Source organism: Rattus norvegicus, chromosome 6 (assembly GCF_021556685.1).
Source record: "Rattus norvegicus strain SHRSP/BbbUtx chromosome 6, alternate assembly SHRSP_T2T, whole genome shotgun sequence".
Lineage (NCBI taxonomy): Eukaryota > Metazoa > Chordata > Mammalia > Rodentia > Muridae > Rattus > Rattus norvegicus.
This window is the reverse complement of record NC_141539.1, coordinates 136,078,858-136,095,000: the sequence shown is the minus strand read 5'-3', so window position 1 is coordinate 136,095,000 and position 16,143 is coordinate 136,078,858. Positions and strand designations below refer to the sequence as shown.

The 16,143-nt window shown below is 49.9% G+C and overlaps 1 protein-coding gene and 1 long non-coding RNA gene across 3 annotated transcripts in view; both read right to left on the bottom strand.

Moving 5' to 3' along the window:
* The window catches only part of Rcor1 (REST corepressor 1), a 78,845-nt gene extending 74,983 nt beyond the window's left edge, over positions 1-3,862 (bottom strand). Inside the window, 2 exon segments of the mRNA NM_001415131.1 lie at positions 3,199-3,258; positions 3,338-3,862. Of these exon segments, the coding sequence (NP_001402060.1) occupies positions 3,199-3,258; positions 3,338-3,623 (346 nt within the window). The 5' untranslated portion in view covers positions 3,624-3,862.
* A 5,182-nt stretch (positions 3,863-9,044) lies between these two features.
* Positions 9,045-13,755, bottom strand: LOC134479478 (uncharacterized). 2 transcript variants are annotated; one of them, XR_015622614.1, is made up of 4 exons: positions 13,329-13,755; positions 11,827-12,153; positions 11,441-11,577; positions 9,045-9,773 (listed from the first exon to the last, which is right to left on the bottom strand). It is a non-coding gene; the product is annotated as an uncharacterized LOC134479478 (long non-coding RNA). The 2 variants fall into 2 exon arrangements; XR_015622615.1 differs by lacking the exon at positions 13,329-13,755 and having other exon boundaries at positions 11,719-11,993.
* Between the last annotated feature and the right edge of the window lie 2,388 nt (positions 13,756-16,143).

Here is a 16,143-nt window from a genome sequence, read left to right as displayed (position 1 = left end):
GGCCATGTCCACCTTGTTTCTGTTTTTAAGCAGGGCCTTGAATTCCTTCGCCTGCCTCAGCCTTCCAGGAGCTGGGATTACAGGTGTATGCTGCCATGCCTGACATTCCTAATTTCTTTTTTATATAATATAATTTATTTGTTTTTTTTTTATTTTACGAGCATTTGTCTTCTGTCTGCATGCGTGACTGTGTGAGGGTATTAGGTCCATGGAGTCAGACAGTTATGAACTGTCCATGTAGGTACAGAGAACTCAACCTGGATCCTTTGGAAGAGCAGTCAGTGCTCTCAACCACTGAGCCATCTCTCCAGTCCCTAACTTCTTTAAAGCACATAAAGCCCCTGGCTGTAGTGCTGGAGAGATGGTTCAGAAATGAAAAGCACTGGTTACTATGAAAACCTGGGTATGATTCTCAGCACCTATGTGGTACCAACAACCATCTATGTAACTCCAGTTCCAGGGACTCTGGTGCCCTCTTCTGACCTCAGAAGGCACTGCTCCCGAGTAGTACACAGACAGGCAAAACACCCACACACATTTAAAGGGCAGGGTGTGGTGGGGAGCAGAGGAAGACAAGCAGTCTTCTGAATTTGAGGCTAGCCTGGTCTATGGAGTCCAGAGCAGACACACAGAGAAACCTTGTCTTGGGCATGGAGTCACAGCCTTGTGTCTAAAAGCAAACTGCTGTTTAAAAAAAAAAAAAAAGATGCTGCACAATTTCTGTTCTAAAACACAAGTGTCAGCCAGGTATGGTGGCACACACCTTTAATACCAGCGCTTTGGAGCCAGATGCAGGTAGAGCTCTGAGTTCAAGGCCAGCCTAGCCTACTTAAAAAGTTCAAGGACAGCTAGGGCTACACAGTAAGACCACGCCTCAAAAAAATACAAGACATTGCTTCTCAAAAAAAAAAAAAAAAAAAATACAAGACAAAACCAGAAGACTTTCCTTGGAATTTACATTCAATGACAACATAAAAAAAGTTCACTCAGAAATAGTAAACAAATGTGTTCCAGTGTTCAGATTGACAAAGCAGGGTTTTAAATAATTTCGCAGCAGTTAAATTCCTTTCTAGACTAAAACAAACACAGGGAAGTTTTGATACATTAATGTGAACACCAACTGGCAAGAAAGTTATGCATGAGAACATTTACAATGTTTTACTTTCTAAAATGTTAGAACTCTAACAAATATGTATCAGTATATCTCCTATCAAACATTCAAAGACAAACTCTGTGGCAGAGAGCTTCCCCAGCGTGTGTAAGAACCTAGGATCGATTCCAGCGTGACAAAAAAGTAAAGTTAACTATCACATCCTGAGACATACGACTGTACAAGACTAAAAAATATTAACCAAAATAAGTCTAAAGATACCAAAGTAGGATGATGGAAAATTTAAGTCCAATTTGGGCCACATAGCAAATTTTTAAAGCAGCCTACAATATAGAGACCCTGTGTCACAAAAACAAAAATGTCCCAAGAGTTCAAAAATTATCCTATGACTCTTGATGTTTCAAAGAAGAATCTAACTCTAATGGCACCAGGCACCTCAATGACAATGCAGAGATTAAAACATCTAAATCCTGTCCTTTTCCTAGGTCCCATCAAACATTTAGATAAACATTCAAAATATGTAACAAAAATGACCCAAGTTTCTGGAAGGTCTGAATGCTCAATTCAGTTTTTAAGACTAATTCTTAAGGGAAACTTTGTGGCTACCTTAACGTTCTATGTATCACTGCAGTCAGACTTGACCTACAAAATGAGGATAGGGTCAACTGTAACCAAAAAGCGGTATGCTTCCCCTGGTGGCCAACCCTGGGATGAAGCCCTGCTCAGAAGTGGAAGAAAAAAAAAAAAAGATGTGACTCCCAGAAAAAGATGTGGGGAAAGGGCAAACTCTGCGGAAACACTAAGCTGAGTTTACAAAGAGGGGAGTTATACCACAGAACTGTGAGGGATTGAAGTCACACATTTACAAGTCATTGATTCTCGGGTTGTCCACTCTGCTGTGCTTTCACTTTTACCTAAACATAGAGTTCAGTACCTTAATAGCAACTTAAAAGCAATCTCCTTCTTCAAGGACCAGATCCTTCAATTTTCTGCAGTCTTGTTTCCAAGGTAAAGCATTTCTCTTTTCAAACTAGTGGTATAACCTACTTAGAAGAACCTCCTGTTCTAAAGCCCTCCAACCAGGACGGTTCACTCTAGCTGTACAAGATTGTCTTTTGAATTTTATTTCTGAAACAAAACCCACGTCCTTTCAAACATTTCCTGTAACCACCACCTTGAAAGACAGTCTCATACAGAGATGGGACAGAATCATAGGCATTAAAGTCTGGTGAATTCCTTTGTCTGATAGGATTTTCCCCCCCTGGTACCACTTTAAATTTGCTTCCACACAGATCAGCATGCTGCAAGTAAAAATGCCCCTTCTTGGGGACAGGAATTTCTAGTACATGGAAACGGTCGGTTAGCTAAACCTTTTGATGGTTCTATTCTTTCACAACCTCTTCCTCCTACCCCATCCCCCCAAAAGAAAAAAGAAAGAAAGAAATAAAGGAAACTCACATTTACAAACAGATCCTAAAATAACAGCCACAAACTGGGCTCTCTTATCTAGACAGATGCTCTCTGGAAAGCACACTTCTTTTATTACCTGATTGGGGTGGAGGGACGGGAAGATCGTTACTCTACTGGCCCTCTGAACGGGATGGGATGAGATGGGATGAGATGGGATGGGACGGGAAAGGACGGGACTGGAACGGACGGGACGGGATGGGACCGGGCAGGACGGGATAAGAATCCAGAGGCAGGAAGAGCGCAGGGTTGACAGGGTAACGCTAGAAGACGGTTTGGAGTAAGAAGTCTCTGCGGAGCCCTGGGGTCCGAGAGCCCCAGGACGCCAACTCTCCAGCACTGCCACCCGGGATCCCGTCCTAGCCCCGGTGCACCACACCTGGAGGCAGAGACACCCCACTCCACCTCGGCCAGGTGTGGCTTCCTCAGAGCCGGGGGACACAGAGGGCCCAGTGCTGTCCCCACCGGGGCCCGCGGCCTCCCCGCACCTGGATCTGCAGCTCGCTCGTGTGCGAGCGTGCCGCGCCGCCTGCCCTCGCGCCCCGTGTGCCCCCGCGAACCGAAGGCCAACACGCACAAAAACAAAGTTGTCTCCCGGGCTCCCGTCTCTCGCTACTCACCAGGGTCGAAGTCGGGCACCGCGGCTTGGTACTGGGGTCCCACCCGCATGCCACCGCCACCTGCGGGGAAGCAGAGCACGGCGGTCAGCGCGGGCGCGGGCGCGGACGCGGGTCGGGCGCGGGGGCGGCTGCCACCTACCGTGCTCCTCGTCGCTGGACGAGCCCGAGCTGCCTTCCTCCCAAGAGTTGCTGCCGCTGTTCCCGTTGGGAGCCGCCGCCGCCAAACTTTTATTCTGGCCATTATTGGGGGCGGCGGCGGCCGAGGCGGTGGCGGCGGCCGAGGCGGAGGCGGTGCCGGCCGAGGCGGCGGCTGAGGCGGCGGCCGAGGCGGCCGAGGCGGCGGCGGCCGAGGCTGCGGCGGATGCCGTGTTCCTCCCTCGCCTCTTCCCTGAGACCTCGGGGCCCTTCTCCACCATGGCCGGCATCGGCGGGGCCCGGGGCCGGGCCAAAGTGACGGGGACCCCGGCTCGCGAGGCGCGGGCGACGGGCCGCGGGCAGGGGGCGCAGGTGGGCGCCGGGCCGGGCGGGCGAGCGCGCGGGATCCGCTGGTGCGAGTTGAGGCTAAAGGGGGCCCAGACTGGCAGAGCAACGAGCCGCCTCAAGCCCCCGACGCCGAACGGAGCGCAACTTTGGCTCTCATCGCCGCCCGCACTTCGCTGGCTCTAACTACTCCGGGAGCCGCGGGCGGGGGGGGGGGGGTGAGGGGGAGGGGCGGAGCCTGGGGGGGAGGAGGGCCGCGCACAGCCTAACCCGTCGCTCACAAGCTCCGCCTCTGCGAGCTTCCATTGGCTCTCACGGGATCCGGGCGGCAGTCGGGGACATGGTAGGTCCTTGCACGCGTCCGTCAGGGCACAGGGGCGGGATCACGGGGAGGAGGGGGGGGAAGGTTCTGCGCTTCCGTTGGCCAGGTTGGGTTGACGCGTATCGCCCACTGTACGTGGTTTGAGGTTTGCGATCGCTTTACGCCCCATGATCCATCTCTCGAGGCAACAGCGAGGAGTTAGCCGCCCTGCTAGCCCCCTCCCCCTCCCCAGCGCCCCGATCCCTCCGCTCACACCCCGTGGGCCCCGCGCCACCTCCCCCAGGGATCCCGCCGAGCGTCCCATCGGCTTCCCAAAGTGAATGTGCCCGACGCGAGAACAGAAATCGCGGGCAAGGTCGGGACTACTTTCCCCCTCGCGCGGAGGAGTACGCGCACAGTTTGAATGGGTTCTATACAAAGAGGGGAAACTAATTGGAAGAAACTAATTGCGCCCCCGCGTCGCCCAGGGGCGATAGAGACGTACTAGAGCTAGGGAACCTAGGGACGAGGCTCTCTGGTGGCAGTGTCCCCCGAGGGAAGGAAAGCGATTGTACCAGGAGACGATGGTGCTCCCCGCTAATTGGGTTGGGGGCCACCGGCTCCCTGCGTTGCCGGAGGGGCCGCGGGAGGAGTCGGGATCTTCGGCCGGGGGGGGCCTGGAAGCCGTCGGGGTGAGGGGTGGTGCCGAGCGGCCCCGGGACAGCGAGGGGCCCCACCGCGGGGGGCTGCGGGGGGAAGGATAGGGCTTGGGTCCTCAGCTCCGTGGGGAAGGAGGGTCACTTCCCGAGACCCGGGCCCTTCCCCCAACCCGCAGGGCGGAGGGCTTGAACGCGGAGGAGTCGGTGACACCCAGCCCAGGGCGTCCTTGTCCCCGGAGTGATCAAGCGAGGGGCCCGTCACTGCCTGACAGCTGCCTGTGGGGCTGGTGGGCTGCCCCACCCCCCGCGTCAGCAGCCAGACCTGGGGAACTATAGGTGAAACCGTTTGCTTCCAATTAAATAAATAAAACAGGAGATGGCTATTTTTCGTTTATGTTACTTCAGACCTGGGCTTCATATGGGGACAGTTTTTACACCCGCTCAGGATATAAATAGCTACAGAGAGAAAACGAGAGTTTTATGGTTTTAAAGCCAGAATAAATAATCAGGGTTTTCTCCTCCACGTTTTCTGCCCCGCGAATCATTTTAAACTTGACTGAAGTGACCACGGTCATTTCTAACTGGCCTTTAAGAACAGGGCCCAGAGCCTCCCGGTAGCAGATCCCTGCCCCCATCAAGTTCCTGTTCTCGCTCCTGGACTCCTCTGTGAAGGACACCCCTCTACTTAGAAACCCCAAGGCACTGCAAGCATGAGCCCCGAGCTAACCAGGCTCTCTGGCCTGGTCAGGGAATAGACTGCAAAGTCAGAGGTGGGAACCAGGGGTGACGGGAGATAGGTACCTGGATGAAGCCATGACTTCATGACAGATGAACCTTAACAGCTAGGGGCGCCTGTCTTACTCCTGCCTATCTTCCAAGATGTACCACAGACAAGTTAACCTACATACAGGGCACAAACGATTTGAGTTCCTTAGTAGGGCGGTTGGGATGACAACACAAGGGGTCCTCTTCCCTACCCACTGGACTCCCAAACTGGAGACGGTTTCCTAGAAAATACCTCCTCTTTCTAGTGCCATGGCCTAAAGAAAGGGAGCCCACAGCTTCTAGGGCGGGACTGGCTGGGTAGGGCACGCCAAGATGCCAGCGCTCTCAGCTACTGTGGTGCACCCAGGGCACCCTGCCTGCCTCACCCTAGTCTAGGCCCTGATCCAGGAAGTCCCCCACGCCCCCCCCCACCATTGAAATGGAAAATGGGCTTAGGAAAAAGGGAGGTTCATGGGTTCATGTGAAGTCTCTCCTACTGCCTACCCCACCCTATCAGTCTGACATCTTGCTACATTGTAACTTTGGATGCCTCCGTGAACCTTCCAACTGATTTTTTTTTTTTTTTTTTTTTTTTTTGCTGGTTGGGTTTTGTTTAAGTAGCTGAGGATGACCTTCAATCCCTGTTCCTTCTAAATCCACCTCAAAGTTCTAGGATTACATGTATGTGTTGCCATGCCTGGCTTAATTTATAGTGTTTTGTTTGTGAGTTTTGTTTTCCTTTTTTGTTGTTGTTGTTCTTCTTCTTTGTTGTTTGGTAGGTTAGTTGGTTTTTGAGACAGCGTTCTCTGTGTAGCCCTGTCTGTCCCGGCACACTCTCTGTAGACCAGGCTGGCCTCCAATTCACAGAGATCCACCTGCCTCTGCCTCCACACTCAGCAAATTTATAGTGGGTTTTTTGTTTGTTTGTTTGTTTGTTTGTTTGTTGTTGGTTTGTTTGTGTATCCGTGGCTGTCCTGAACTCACTATGTAGATCAGGTTGGCCTCAAACTCAGAGATCCACCCTACCTCTGCCTCCTGAATGCTGGTATTAAAGGCATGCACTGCCCATCCGACTATAGTGGTTTTTTGAAGGATGTAATTGTAATTGTGTGTGTGTGAGAGAGACAGAGACAGAGACAGAGATGAGAGAGGGGGAAAGATGAGAAAGAGAGGGAGAAAGAGAGAAGGAAAGAGAAGAGAATGCCATGCCTGGGTAGGTCCTTAAAGAGCTCAGAAGAGGATACCACATCTGGAGCTGGAGTTACAGGCCCTTGTAAACTCCCAGCTAGGTTCTAAGAGCCAAACTCAGTTCATCTGCAAGAGCACTACACAATCTTAACCACTAGGCTATCTCTCTAGCCCCATGGTTGATTTTTTTGAGACAAGGTCTCATACTGTACCTAAGGCTAGCCTCAAACTTACACGCAAGACAGATGCTTTAGCCACCACCAAGGGAGTGGTGTAACAAAAGCCACCATACCTGGCTTTGGTTGTCCCCCCCCCCCCGCAACAAATACGCCTCACACACACACATACAAGTATCAGATGCTGCTTTAGTTTGACCACAAAGTCACAAGGATACCAGTTGGCCTGCAACATGTCCGCTTCCTCATTCATAAAAACCAACACGGTGGGGGTTTTGTGTTGTTTCTTTGTTTTTCTTTGATAGGGTCTCAGTATTAGCCCTGGCTGGCCTGGAGCTTACGGTGTAAACCAAGCTGAGTGCTGGCAATAAAGGCATGAATCACTCGGCCGGACTTCCATCTTACCTCCTCCAGCCTTGTGTCCCCTCCCTCTGCCATAAGGAGCCCTCAACCTGAATGAAGGAAAGCCTCTTTCTCGTCGTTGTTGGGATGTGGTCCCCTCATGGGGAACATGTAACCACATATTAAAATGATACTCCCTACACTAGCAGCCCTGCGGAGCCACTGTCCAAACCCTCAGCCCTGGACTCCTCTTTATGCTCATACAGCCGTTGTTCAAAGGCACCTAGGCCAAAATCCAATGATCTACCTCGAGAAAAGCTGAAGCCCTCAGGTACGAGTGCCCCTTGAGTCCCTATAATGACAGGTGCGGTCTTACTCCCACCCCTCCTCCCTCCCTGCACTGCCTCTGTGCCTTGAGCCCCACTCCACGCTGATGTTGGACCAGTATTTTCAAAACAGACAGCGGCTTCCTTGGCCCCTCAGGCTTGGCTCCATTCCTCTACTCTCCTGGCCCACACACTCCTCAGAGGCTAGTCTATACTCGCTTTCTCTATCCCCTCCCATCACAGTCTCTGCACCCCACCCCTGGACCCTGACTCCGCCCCTTCCTCCCTGCTGTCCTGTCCAGTGGACAATTATTGAGAGCATTGAGCCTTCCAGAAGCAGCTGAGCAGACCATTCCTCTCAGAAACTCCATTGTCTTTCTGGATGTCCCCACTCTCACTTGCTCTGCTTAACAGGCCACGCCCCCTCTGGCCCTATGCAGCTCCGCCCCTTCCTTCTAACCTATAATCTGCAGTTCCTGATCTGCACCTTCCTCTTTTCTGGGTCTACAGTACAGTGGGTGCTCATTAGATGCGAAAGGAAAGGTGGTGTGGAATGTAAGCCGCTCTCTACACAGAGCCGGAGCAAATTCCAGTGGGAAAAGGGGATTCCCCCTAAACAAGTGAACTCCAACTGAGTCCTTGGTTACTTGGGGAAGACCTTACTCTCAGCCTAACATTCTTCAAGTGTCAACCCTTCTCCATCCCTAACATCCTCTCCCAGTTGCTTCGTCCCTGACTTGCGTGTGACTCAGAATTAGTTGACAGTAAAATGTTCCTAGTTCCTGTCCATAAGTGATTGGCTCAGGCACAAGCACATGACATTGCTAGACCTTTTCTTTTCTTTTCTTTTCTTTTTTTTTTTTTTCTTTTTTTCGGAGCTGGGGGCCGAACCCAGGGCCTTGTGCTTGCTAGGCAAGTGCTCTACCACTGAGCTAAATCCCCAACCCCATAAGACGTATTTCTGTGTCTAGAGTTCTGATTTTAGCATTGAAATTAAGAGCCTTTTTTGTTTGTCTGTCTGTCTCTTTGTTTCAAGGTAGGTTCTCACTATATACCTCTGGCTGTCGCTCTAATCCAGGCTGGCCTCAAACTCACAGAGATAGACCTATATGTACCTCCTGAGTGCTGGGATTAAAGGTTTGTGCCACTACACCTGGCATTCAAGAGCCCTTTTAATAACCCCTCAGTAAACACAATTCTGTCATCATCCCAGTACATGAGAACACTGAAGCAGTGAGAGAGGGGTGATCCGATTTGTCTGAAGTCATAAATTTAATGAGCAGAGGAAAAGGACATATCTAAACCACAGAGTTGTGGAGTCTAGAGGGGAATGCTGGGGCCAGCAGCATGAGACACATGGACTTCCTTATCTGGACTCTAAATAAATACAATGTTGCAGAGTAGGGACCTAACACAATCTGGAGAGTTCCTGCCTAGCATGTGGGAAACCCTGGGCTCATTTCCTCTGCACCACATAAACCAGGCATGGCTGCACACACCTGTAACCACAGCAACTCAGGAAGTAGAGGCAGGGGATCAAGAGTTCAAGTTCAGCTCTGTGAGTTTGAGGACAGCTAAAAAAAAAAAGTAAATGAAAAAATAAAGTATTGGCGGTTCATGTTGATACTTTATTACTATTTTACAGGACTCATTGTTAGAACATTCTACTTGTCAAAGCATAGCTTCTACAAAGATGGGTACAGACCATGGTCAGGGCTGGCGGGTGGCAAGAAAACAAAAGCCACTCTTGGGAGGGAGCAAGCAATAAAACAAACAAACAAAACAACTCGGAAACAGTTTTAGCCACACCAGGAATTTTAAATCTCAGCTGAATGGAAAGAATTCAGGAGGCCATGAGGAGCCTGGGAGAGCAATGGAATGTGGACAGCGTTATCAGTGCCTGGGACCCTGTACTGCTCCTCACATTACACTGGCACACACGGGAGAGGAGCGTCTGTGCTTATCTTCAAAGTTACAAGAGATTCTAGATCACCCACTGTCTTGTTGCATTGACTTAACAACTCAACAAGCAAAGTAAATCACGAACCTATTCCAAGGAAGAAGTAAAACCATAAATCAGAAGAAACCCTAGGAGCACAACTTCATGTTATGTGTATGACACAAACACGCATGATGCACACATGCACCCATATCATCATATTATGTGTCTACTGGTTTCAGGACACAGAGTCTTCCTAATAGTCTTCCTTCGCAGCCCAGGCTGGCCTGAATGTCTATGAGCATCAGATTATCCTTGAAATGACGTAGACAAAGCTGGCTTTGAACCTACGACCATTCGGTGTCAGAATGCTTCTCTGAGATGTTCGAAACCCCAGTGCTGCAGAAATAAAGCCACCGCACAATGAGCAGCCATGTCATGCCTGCTATGACAGTTGTTACCCATAAGATAGACAATGACAACTGCCCTGAAAACATGGAGAAACTGGAAGCCGCTGTGAAAAGGCACAACTGCTCTGGGAAACACTTGGACAGGTTCTCAGAACACTAGGCATAGAACTCCCAGTTGACCCTTAAATCCCACTGTGACATTTCTACCCCAGAGGACAGGAAGCACGGCTGTGTGGAGGATCTGGACGTATGTTCATGAAGTACCATTCGTAATAGCCACCAAGTGAAGAGCACAGTGACTGTCACTTGGTGGGTGGTTAAAAAGTGGTCTGCTCGCACACCAGAATACGAGAGACGAATGAATTCTGATGCCTCGACAGGGAAGGACCTGGACAACATTACAGTAGGCGAAAGGAGCCTCTCTCAAAAGACTTGGGCTGTGATGATTCCGTACGAGCACATGAGGTCTGGGGCAGGCAAATACATTGAGGAAGTATGTTGGTGGCTCTCAGGCTGAAGGAGGGGAGAGCGGTGAGGGAGCACCGATGATGTCAAACCCAGGGTTTCACGTGTTAGGCAAACTCCCTGTCCCTTTGTAGGGCTTCTGTCTCTCTGTCTCTGTCTCTCTTTCTGTGTGTGTGTGCGCATGTGTGTGTGTGTGTGTGTGTGTGTGTGTGTGTGTATGTGTGTGTTGTGTGTGTGTGTGTGTGTGTGTGTGTGTGTGAATACAGGTGTGGCCATGCTATGGTGTACATGGGGTAGACAAAGGACAACATTCAAGAGTCGGTTCTCTCCTTCTAGAACTGGTTCCAAGGATTCATCTCAGATCATCAGGGCCTTTACCTGCCGAACCATCTTGCCAGCCCTCAGGTTTCTTTTTGGGTAATAAACTATTCTAACACTGATCATGGTGATGGCTACTTAACTCTGTGAATATAGTAAGAATTAACTATCACTAGGAGTAAATGAATTATGTGTCAATAAAGCTGTTTAAGAAATAAGGCCTGGGGCTGGAGAGATGGCTCAGCGGTTAAGAGCACTGACTGCTCTTCCAGAGGTCCTGAGTTCAATTCCCAGCAACCACATGGTGGCTCACAACCATCTGTAATAGGATCTGACGCCCTCTTCTGGTGTGTCTGGAGACAGCTACAGTATATTCATATATATAAAATAAATAAATCTTTTTTAAAAAAAGAAGAAGAAGAAAAAAAAGAAACAGGGCCTGGGGAAACGTCTCAGCTCCGAAGAGCACTTGCTGTTGCTCTTACAGAGGACCCAGGTTCAATTCCCAGCACCCACATAGTGACTAACAAACAACAATGTAACTCCAGTTCCAGGGGATGTGATGCCTTCTTCTGACACCCACGGGCGCAAGGCATGCAAGTGATTCCCAGACATATATACAGACAAAACGCCCATAAAGATAAAATTTTGGGGTTGGGGATTTAGCTCAGTGGTAGAGCGCTTGCCTAGCAAGCGCAAGGCCCTGGGTTCGGTCCCCAGCTCCGAAAAAAAGAAAAAAATAAATAAAATTTAAAGAAAAAGAAACAGACTAAAGCTGGAGGTGTATCTCAGTTGGGAGACTGCTTGCCCATCATACACAAAGCCCTGGGTTTGACTCCTGGCCCTGAATGAACCGCGTGTGGTGGCACAAACCTGTAATCTTAGCACTCCAGAGAAGTTCAAGGCCACCAGGTATGGTGATTTATGCTTTGATCCCAGCACTCGGGAGGCAGAGGCAGGAGGATCTCCAAGTTTGAGGACAGCTAGGGTTACATAGAGAAACCCTGTCTCTGAAAAGACAGAAAGGAGAAAAAATAAAATGTAGGAAGTTGTCCTCTGACCTACATGTGCACTCAAGCACACACGAGTGTGCACGAGCACACAGACCACATGACTAAACAACACACACACACACACACAGAGTCACCTACAGGCTTTGAGTTTTCACAGATCTGATTTCCATCCATCCCACACTTGGCTTGGGTTCCTGGGGTGGGACATTCCCTTGGCCTCAGTGTGTCAGCCCTGGCTCTCTCTACCTGTCACTCAGTGGCTGCTGCTGGAAGCTTTAGCAGGGCGGGGCACCAGGGCCAGTGTAGGTGACCTGTTTTCACAGGAAAGCAGCATTTTTGTCCCACAGGTTCCTCTTCAGCCAAGTCCTCCTTTCTATCCTCACAAGCTCAGCTCTGACCGATGACTATGCAGTAAACAGTGGCAGGAGAGGATGGGGGTTGGGGGGCGGCTGTCAGCAAAAGGCTTCAGGGGGAAGTGATGAGCTCATGTCTTTTCCTGTCCAGTCACCCCTCCAGAGCTTGCTTGCTTTCTCTTCTTTTCTCTCTTCTTTTTAAATTCTTTTTGTCTTCTTTCTTTAAAAAAAAAAAAGATTTATTATATATATAAGAACACTGTAGCTGTCTTCAGACACACCAGAAGAGGGCATCAGATCTCATTACAGATGGTTGTGAGCCACCATGTGATTGCTGGGAATTGAACTCAGGACCTCTGAAAGAACAGTCAGTGCTTCTAACCACTGAGCCATCTCTCCAGCCCCTTTTCTCTCTTTTCTTTCATTTTGTATTTACTTGTTTGTTTTGTTATTGGTTTGAGATAGGACCTCATTGCAGAGTCCACACTGGCCTTAAACTCATGCTGCACCCCCTGAACCATTACAAGCTTATGCCACCCCATTTAGCGCCAGGACTTTTCTATCTCTAAGAAGCCTTCCAAGAAAACTGATCCTGGAATACGTGGCTCTGGGACCTCTAGACTCCTTGAAAGAGCCCCAGGACCAAGAAGGAAGCCTCAGAGTGGTCCCTGCAGGAAAGGAGTAGTTTCCTACTCCATGTCTAACTTGAGATTCCCAGGTTTGAGGCTTCACCTTCTTACGGGGTTCCTCTCTGAGTTCACACAGTGTCCCTCATAGCTCAGCTCATAGGCTGCCTCCCACAGGCAAGGAGCCCTTTCTGCTGTAGATCACTTCTGTTCCCTCTGCGTCCCCATCTAGAATGATCACGGTTACAGCTGTGATATCCTGCCTGGCTCAGTGGTGTCTGCCTTGCACTGAAACTAAGTTCTATAGGGTCACCACACAGCGAGAGCTCATTAACTTATCCACACCTGTTTTGTCCAGGGGTCAGGCTAGACCAGGAGACAGAGTAGAGTACAAATTCATTGCCAGGGAAACGAATGCCGGCTGGAGCTCTGGCCTCTCAGGAGCCTGACCTGACGCAGAGAGGCGCCAGTTCTCAGATCATCAAACAGGGTTGCTCCCTTTCCATTCAGAAACTGCCTTCCAATTTGTGGTTTCCTGTCTGAGGACCCACCCCTTGTCCACAAGATTGATAACTCCCCTCCCCTCCTCCTTGAGTTTGCTAGATTAGAAAAAAAGCCAAACTAACTAGCACCCCTAAGACAGACGGGTGGAGGAGGGGGCATGTTGTAGGGCATAGTCTGGGACATGATGAAGCACTGTACCCTCATTCCTTAGGATTTACGGCCGCCAACTATGCCCAGGTCCGACTAGTTTCTCTTTGCCCCTTACTTGCAAGTGCCTGTGTTCAGGAGTGACAGAAGACATCTTCCCCAGGGCTCAGCAGGACACCCTCCCTCTGAAGGGAAGCCATATCTTCATAGGATAGTCAGAGACTTCTGGAGTGAAGACTGGGTGGGGGCTGTCCCCGGTTGTTAGAGCACTTGCCCAGCGTACATAAGTTGCTGGAGTCCTGGCACAGAGCTCTCCCTCAACTGTGTCTCACACAAATAATAAAAATAAATTCAAGCTCATTCTTCAAGATCAACCTGGGCTACGAGTGAGCCAGTCTCAAAAAAAGAAAAAGAAAAGGAAGGCAGGATCTTATGCCTTCCCTGCTTACCACCCCCTGGGCTTCCTGCTCCGCTGGAGATAAAATTCCAAGGCCCCTACAGCTGGACCCTACTCCTTCCTTGACCTCCACTTCCTGAGCTGCGCTGTGCATCCAGCTTGTGCCTGGGGACTTGGCATGTGCTAGTCCTCAGCCTAGAACACCTTACCCCTGGTCTGCTCAGGCTGCCGAACCTCGTCCCTCACCACTTAGCTTACCAGTCTCTTCTTCCTGGACCCTTCCCCATTTCCGGGCCACTCAACCCCGCCCCCGCCCCATTCTCAGCCTTATCTCTAGAGCAGTTCCTGAGTCTCTTGTTATCTTTCCCTCACTAGACCCCACCCCCGACAGAGCTGGTCCGTCTGCCAGTCTCTCTTCTAGGTGTTCCCCGAACCAGAGAATAATGCATCTGGGGTCCTCCCGACAAGGTGCACCTCTTGAAGTGCTGGGGTGATATAGGGAGGGTAAAACCTGAGGGGCTCCTGCCCCCTCCCTAGCAGTACCCCTGCAGCCCCTGGCATATGCTTTATAGATGTGCCCGTGCTATCTCCCAGGCCTGATTGACAGTAGGTCCCAGCCAGTATGGGCTCTGGAGGGGAGGGGCCACAGACCCTCTGTTCCTTTACCTGAGACCCTCCTTAGCAGAGCCAGGGCAAGACTCAGGAAGGCCAGGCGTACCTTTTTTTTTTTCCTGGAGCTGGGGACCGAACCTAGGGCCCTGCGTTTGCTAGGCAAGCGCTCTACCACTGAGCTAAATCCCCAACCCCCAGGCGTACCTTTTACCCCTAGCTACCTGGACTTAAGTCTTCTCTGAGGAGGGAGGGGTGGGGCCTGTCTCAGGGAGCAGCTTAGGAAACCTTAGAGATCCCTGGAGGAGAACCTGGTAAACCCCCCCACCCCCGGGCATGTGGTTAAAGGTCAACCAGGCAGAAGGGGAGGGGGAGGAAGACAGAGAGGATCTTTGGAAGCACTGGAGAGTAAGATAGTCAACTCATTTTCCTCAGATTTCCTCAACTCTACAAAATGGCAAACAACTAAGGTGTAAGAGCTTACCGCTAGGGCTAAGGAGGGTCCAGTATCCACAAAGCCAACTCCATTGGCAGAGGGTAGGGTGGACATGGTGGGCGACCCCTTGCTTGGGCTCCTTGAGGAATCAGAGATTGCTCGCCTCAGACAGTTACTTGTTGAGGGCCACAGGGCCGATGAAGAACAAGGAGACAAGCCAGGTGGTCAGGAAGCTGGGCACCAGGCAAGTCTAGGCTACATAGTGAGTTCCAGTGTAACCTTGGATAGCTAGTAACAAAATAACAGGGCGAGATGTAGCTCAACTCGTAGAGTGTCTGTCCAGCCGGCACAAAACTCCAGGTTTAATCTCTAGCACTACATAAATCAGGGTCAGTGTTGACCACCTATAGTCTCAGTGCTTGGCAACAGAGACAGTGGGGTTAGAAGTTCGAGGTCATCCTCAGTTACTATGGTAAATCTGAGTTCGGCTTGGGATGCATAAGACCCTTTCTAAAAACCTAGTCAGGGGCTGGAAAGATGGCTCAGTGGTTAAGAGCACTGACTGCTCTTACAAAGGCCTGAGTTCAAATCCCAGTAACCACATGGTGGCTCACAACCATCTGTAATGAGATCTGATGACCTCTTCTGGTGCGTTTGAAGAGAGCCAATATATATATATATATATATATATATATATATATATATATATATATATATATATATATATATTCAGGTGTGGTAGTACACACCTTTCATCCCAACACTCAAGAGGTCCAGCATCAGCTATACAGCAATCCTATACAACAAAAATTAAACGGGATTGGGGGCTGCACAGGTGACCCAGCTATTAAGAGTGCCTGCCGCACTGCTAAACGCCCTGAGTTCTATTCCCAGCTCCACTTGGTAGCCAACTGTCGATCCAATTCCAGGGGATTTGGTGCCCTCTTCTGGCCTCTGCAGGCACTGTACAAACAGGGTACGTTCATGTCACGCAGAACCATACACCTAGAATAAAAGTAAATTTAAAAAGATTAAAGAAAACAAAAATATTTAAATTAATATATACATATGTACCTATTTGTATATATGCATATCCATACACACACACACACACACACACACACATATATATATATATATATATATGTATATATATATATATATATATATATATATTTGTTCTTTTTTTTTCTTTTTTCTTTTTTGTTTTTGTGCTCAGGACAGGCTTTCTCTTTGTAGCCCTGGCTGACCTGGAACTCACTCTGTAGACCAAGTTGACTTCAAACTCAGAGATCCACCTGCCTCTGCCTCCCAAGTGCTGGGATACAGGAGTATACCAGCACCACCACCGCCACCACTACCACCACCACCACCACCACCACCGCCACCACCGCCACCACCGCCACCACCGCCACCACCTCCTCCACATCTGACTTATTTTTCAGTTTTAAAGGACTGACCGAGGAGGAGTAGCTAGCTGTAGAGTGCCTG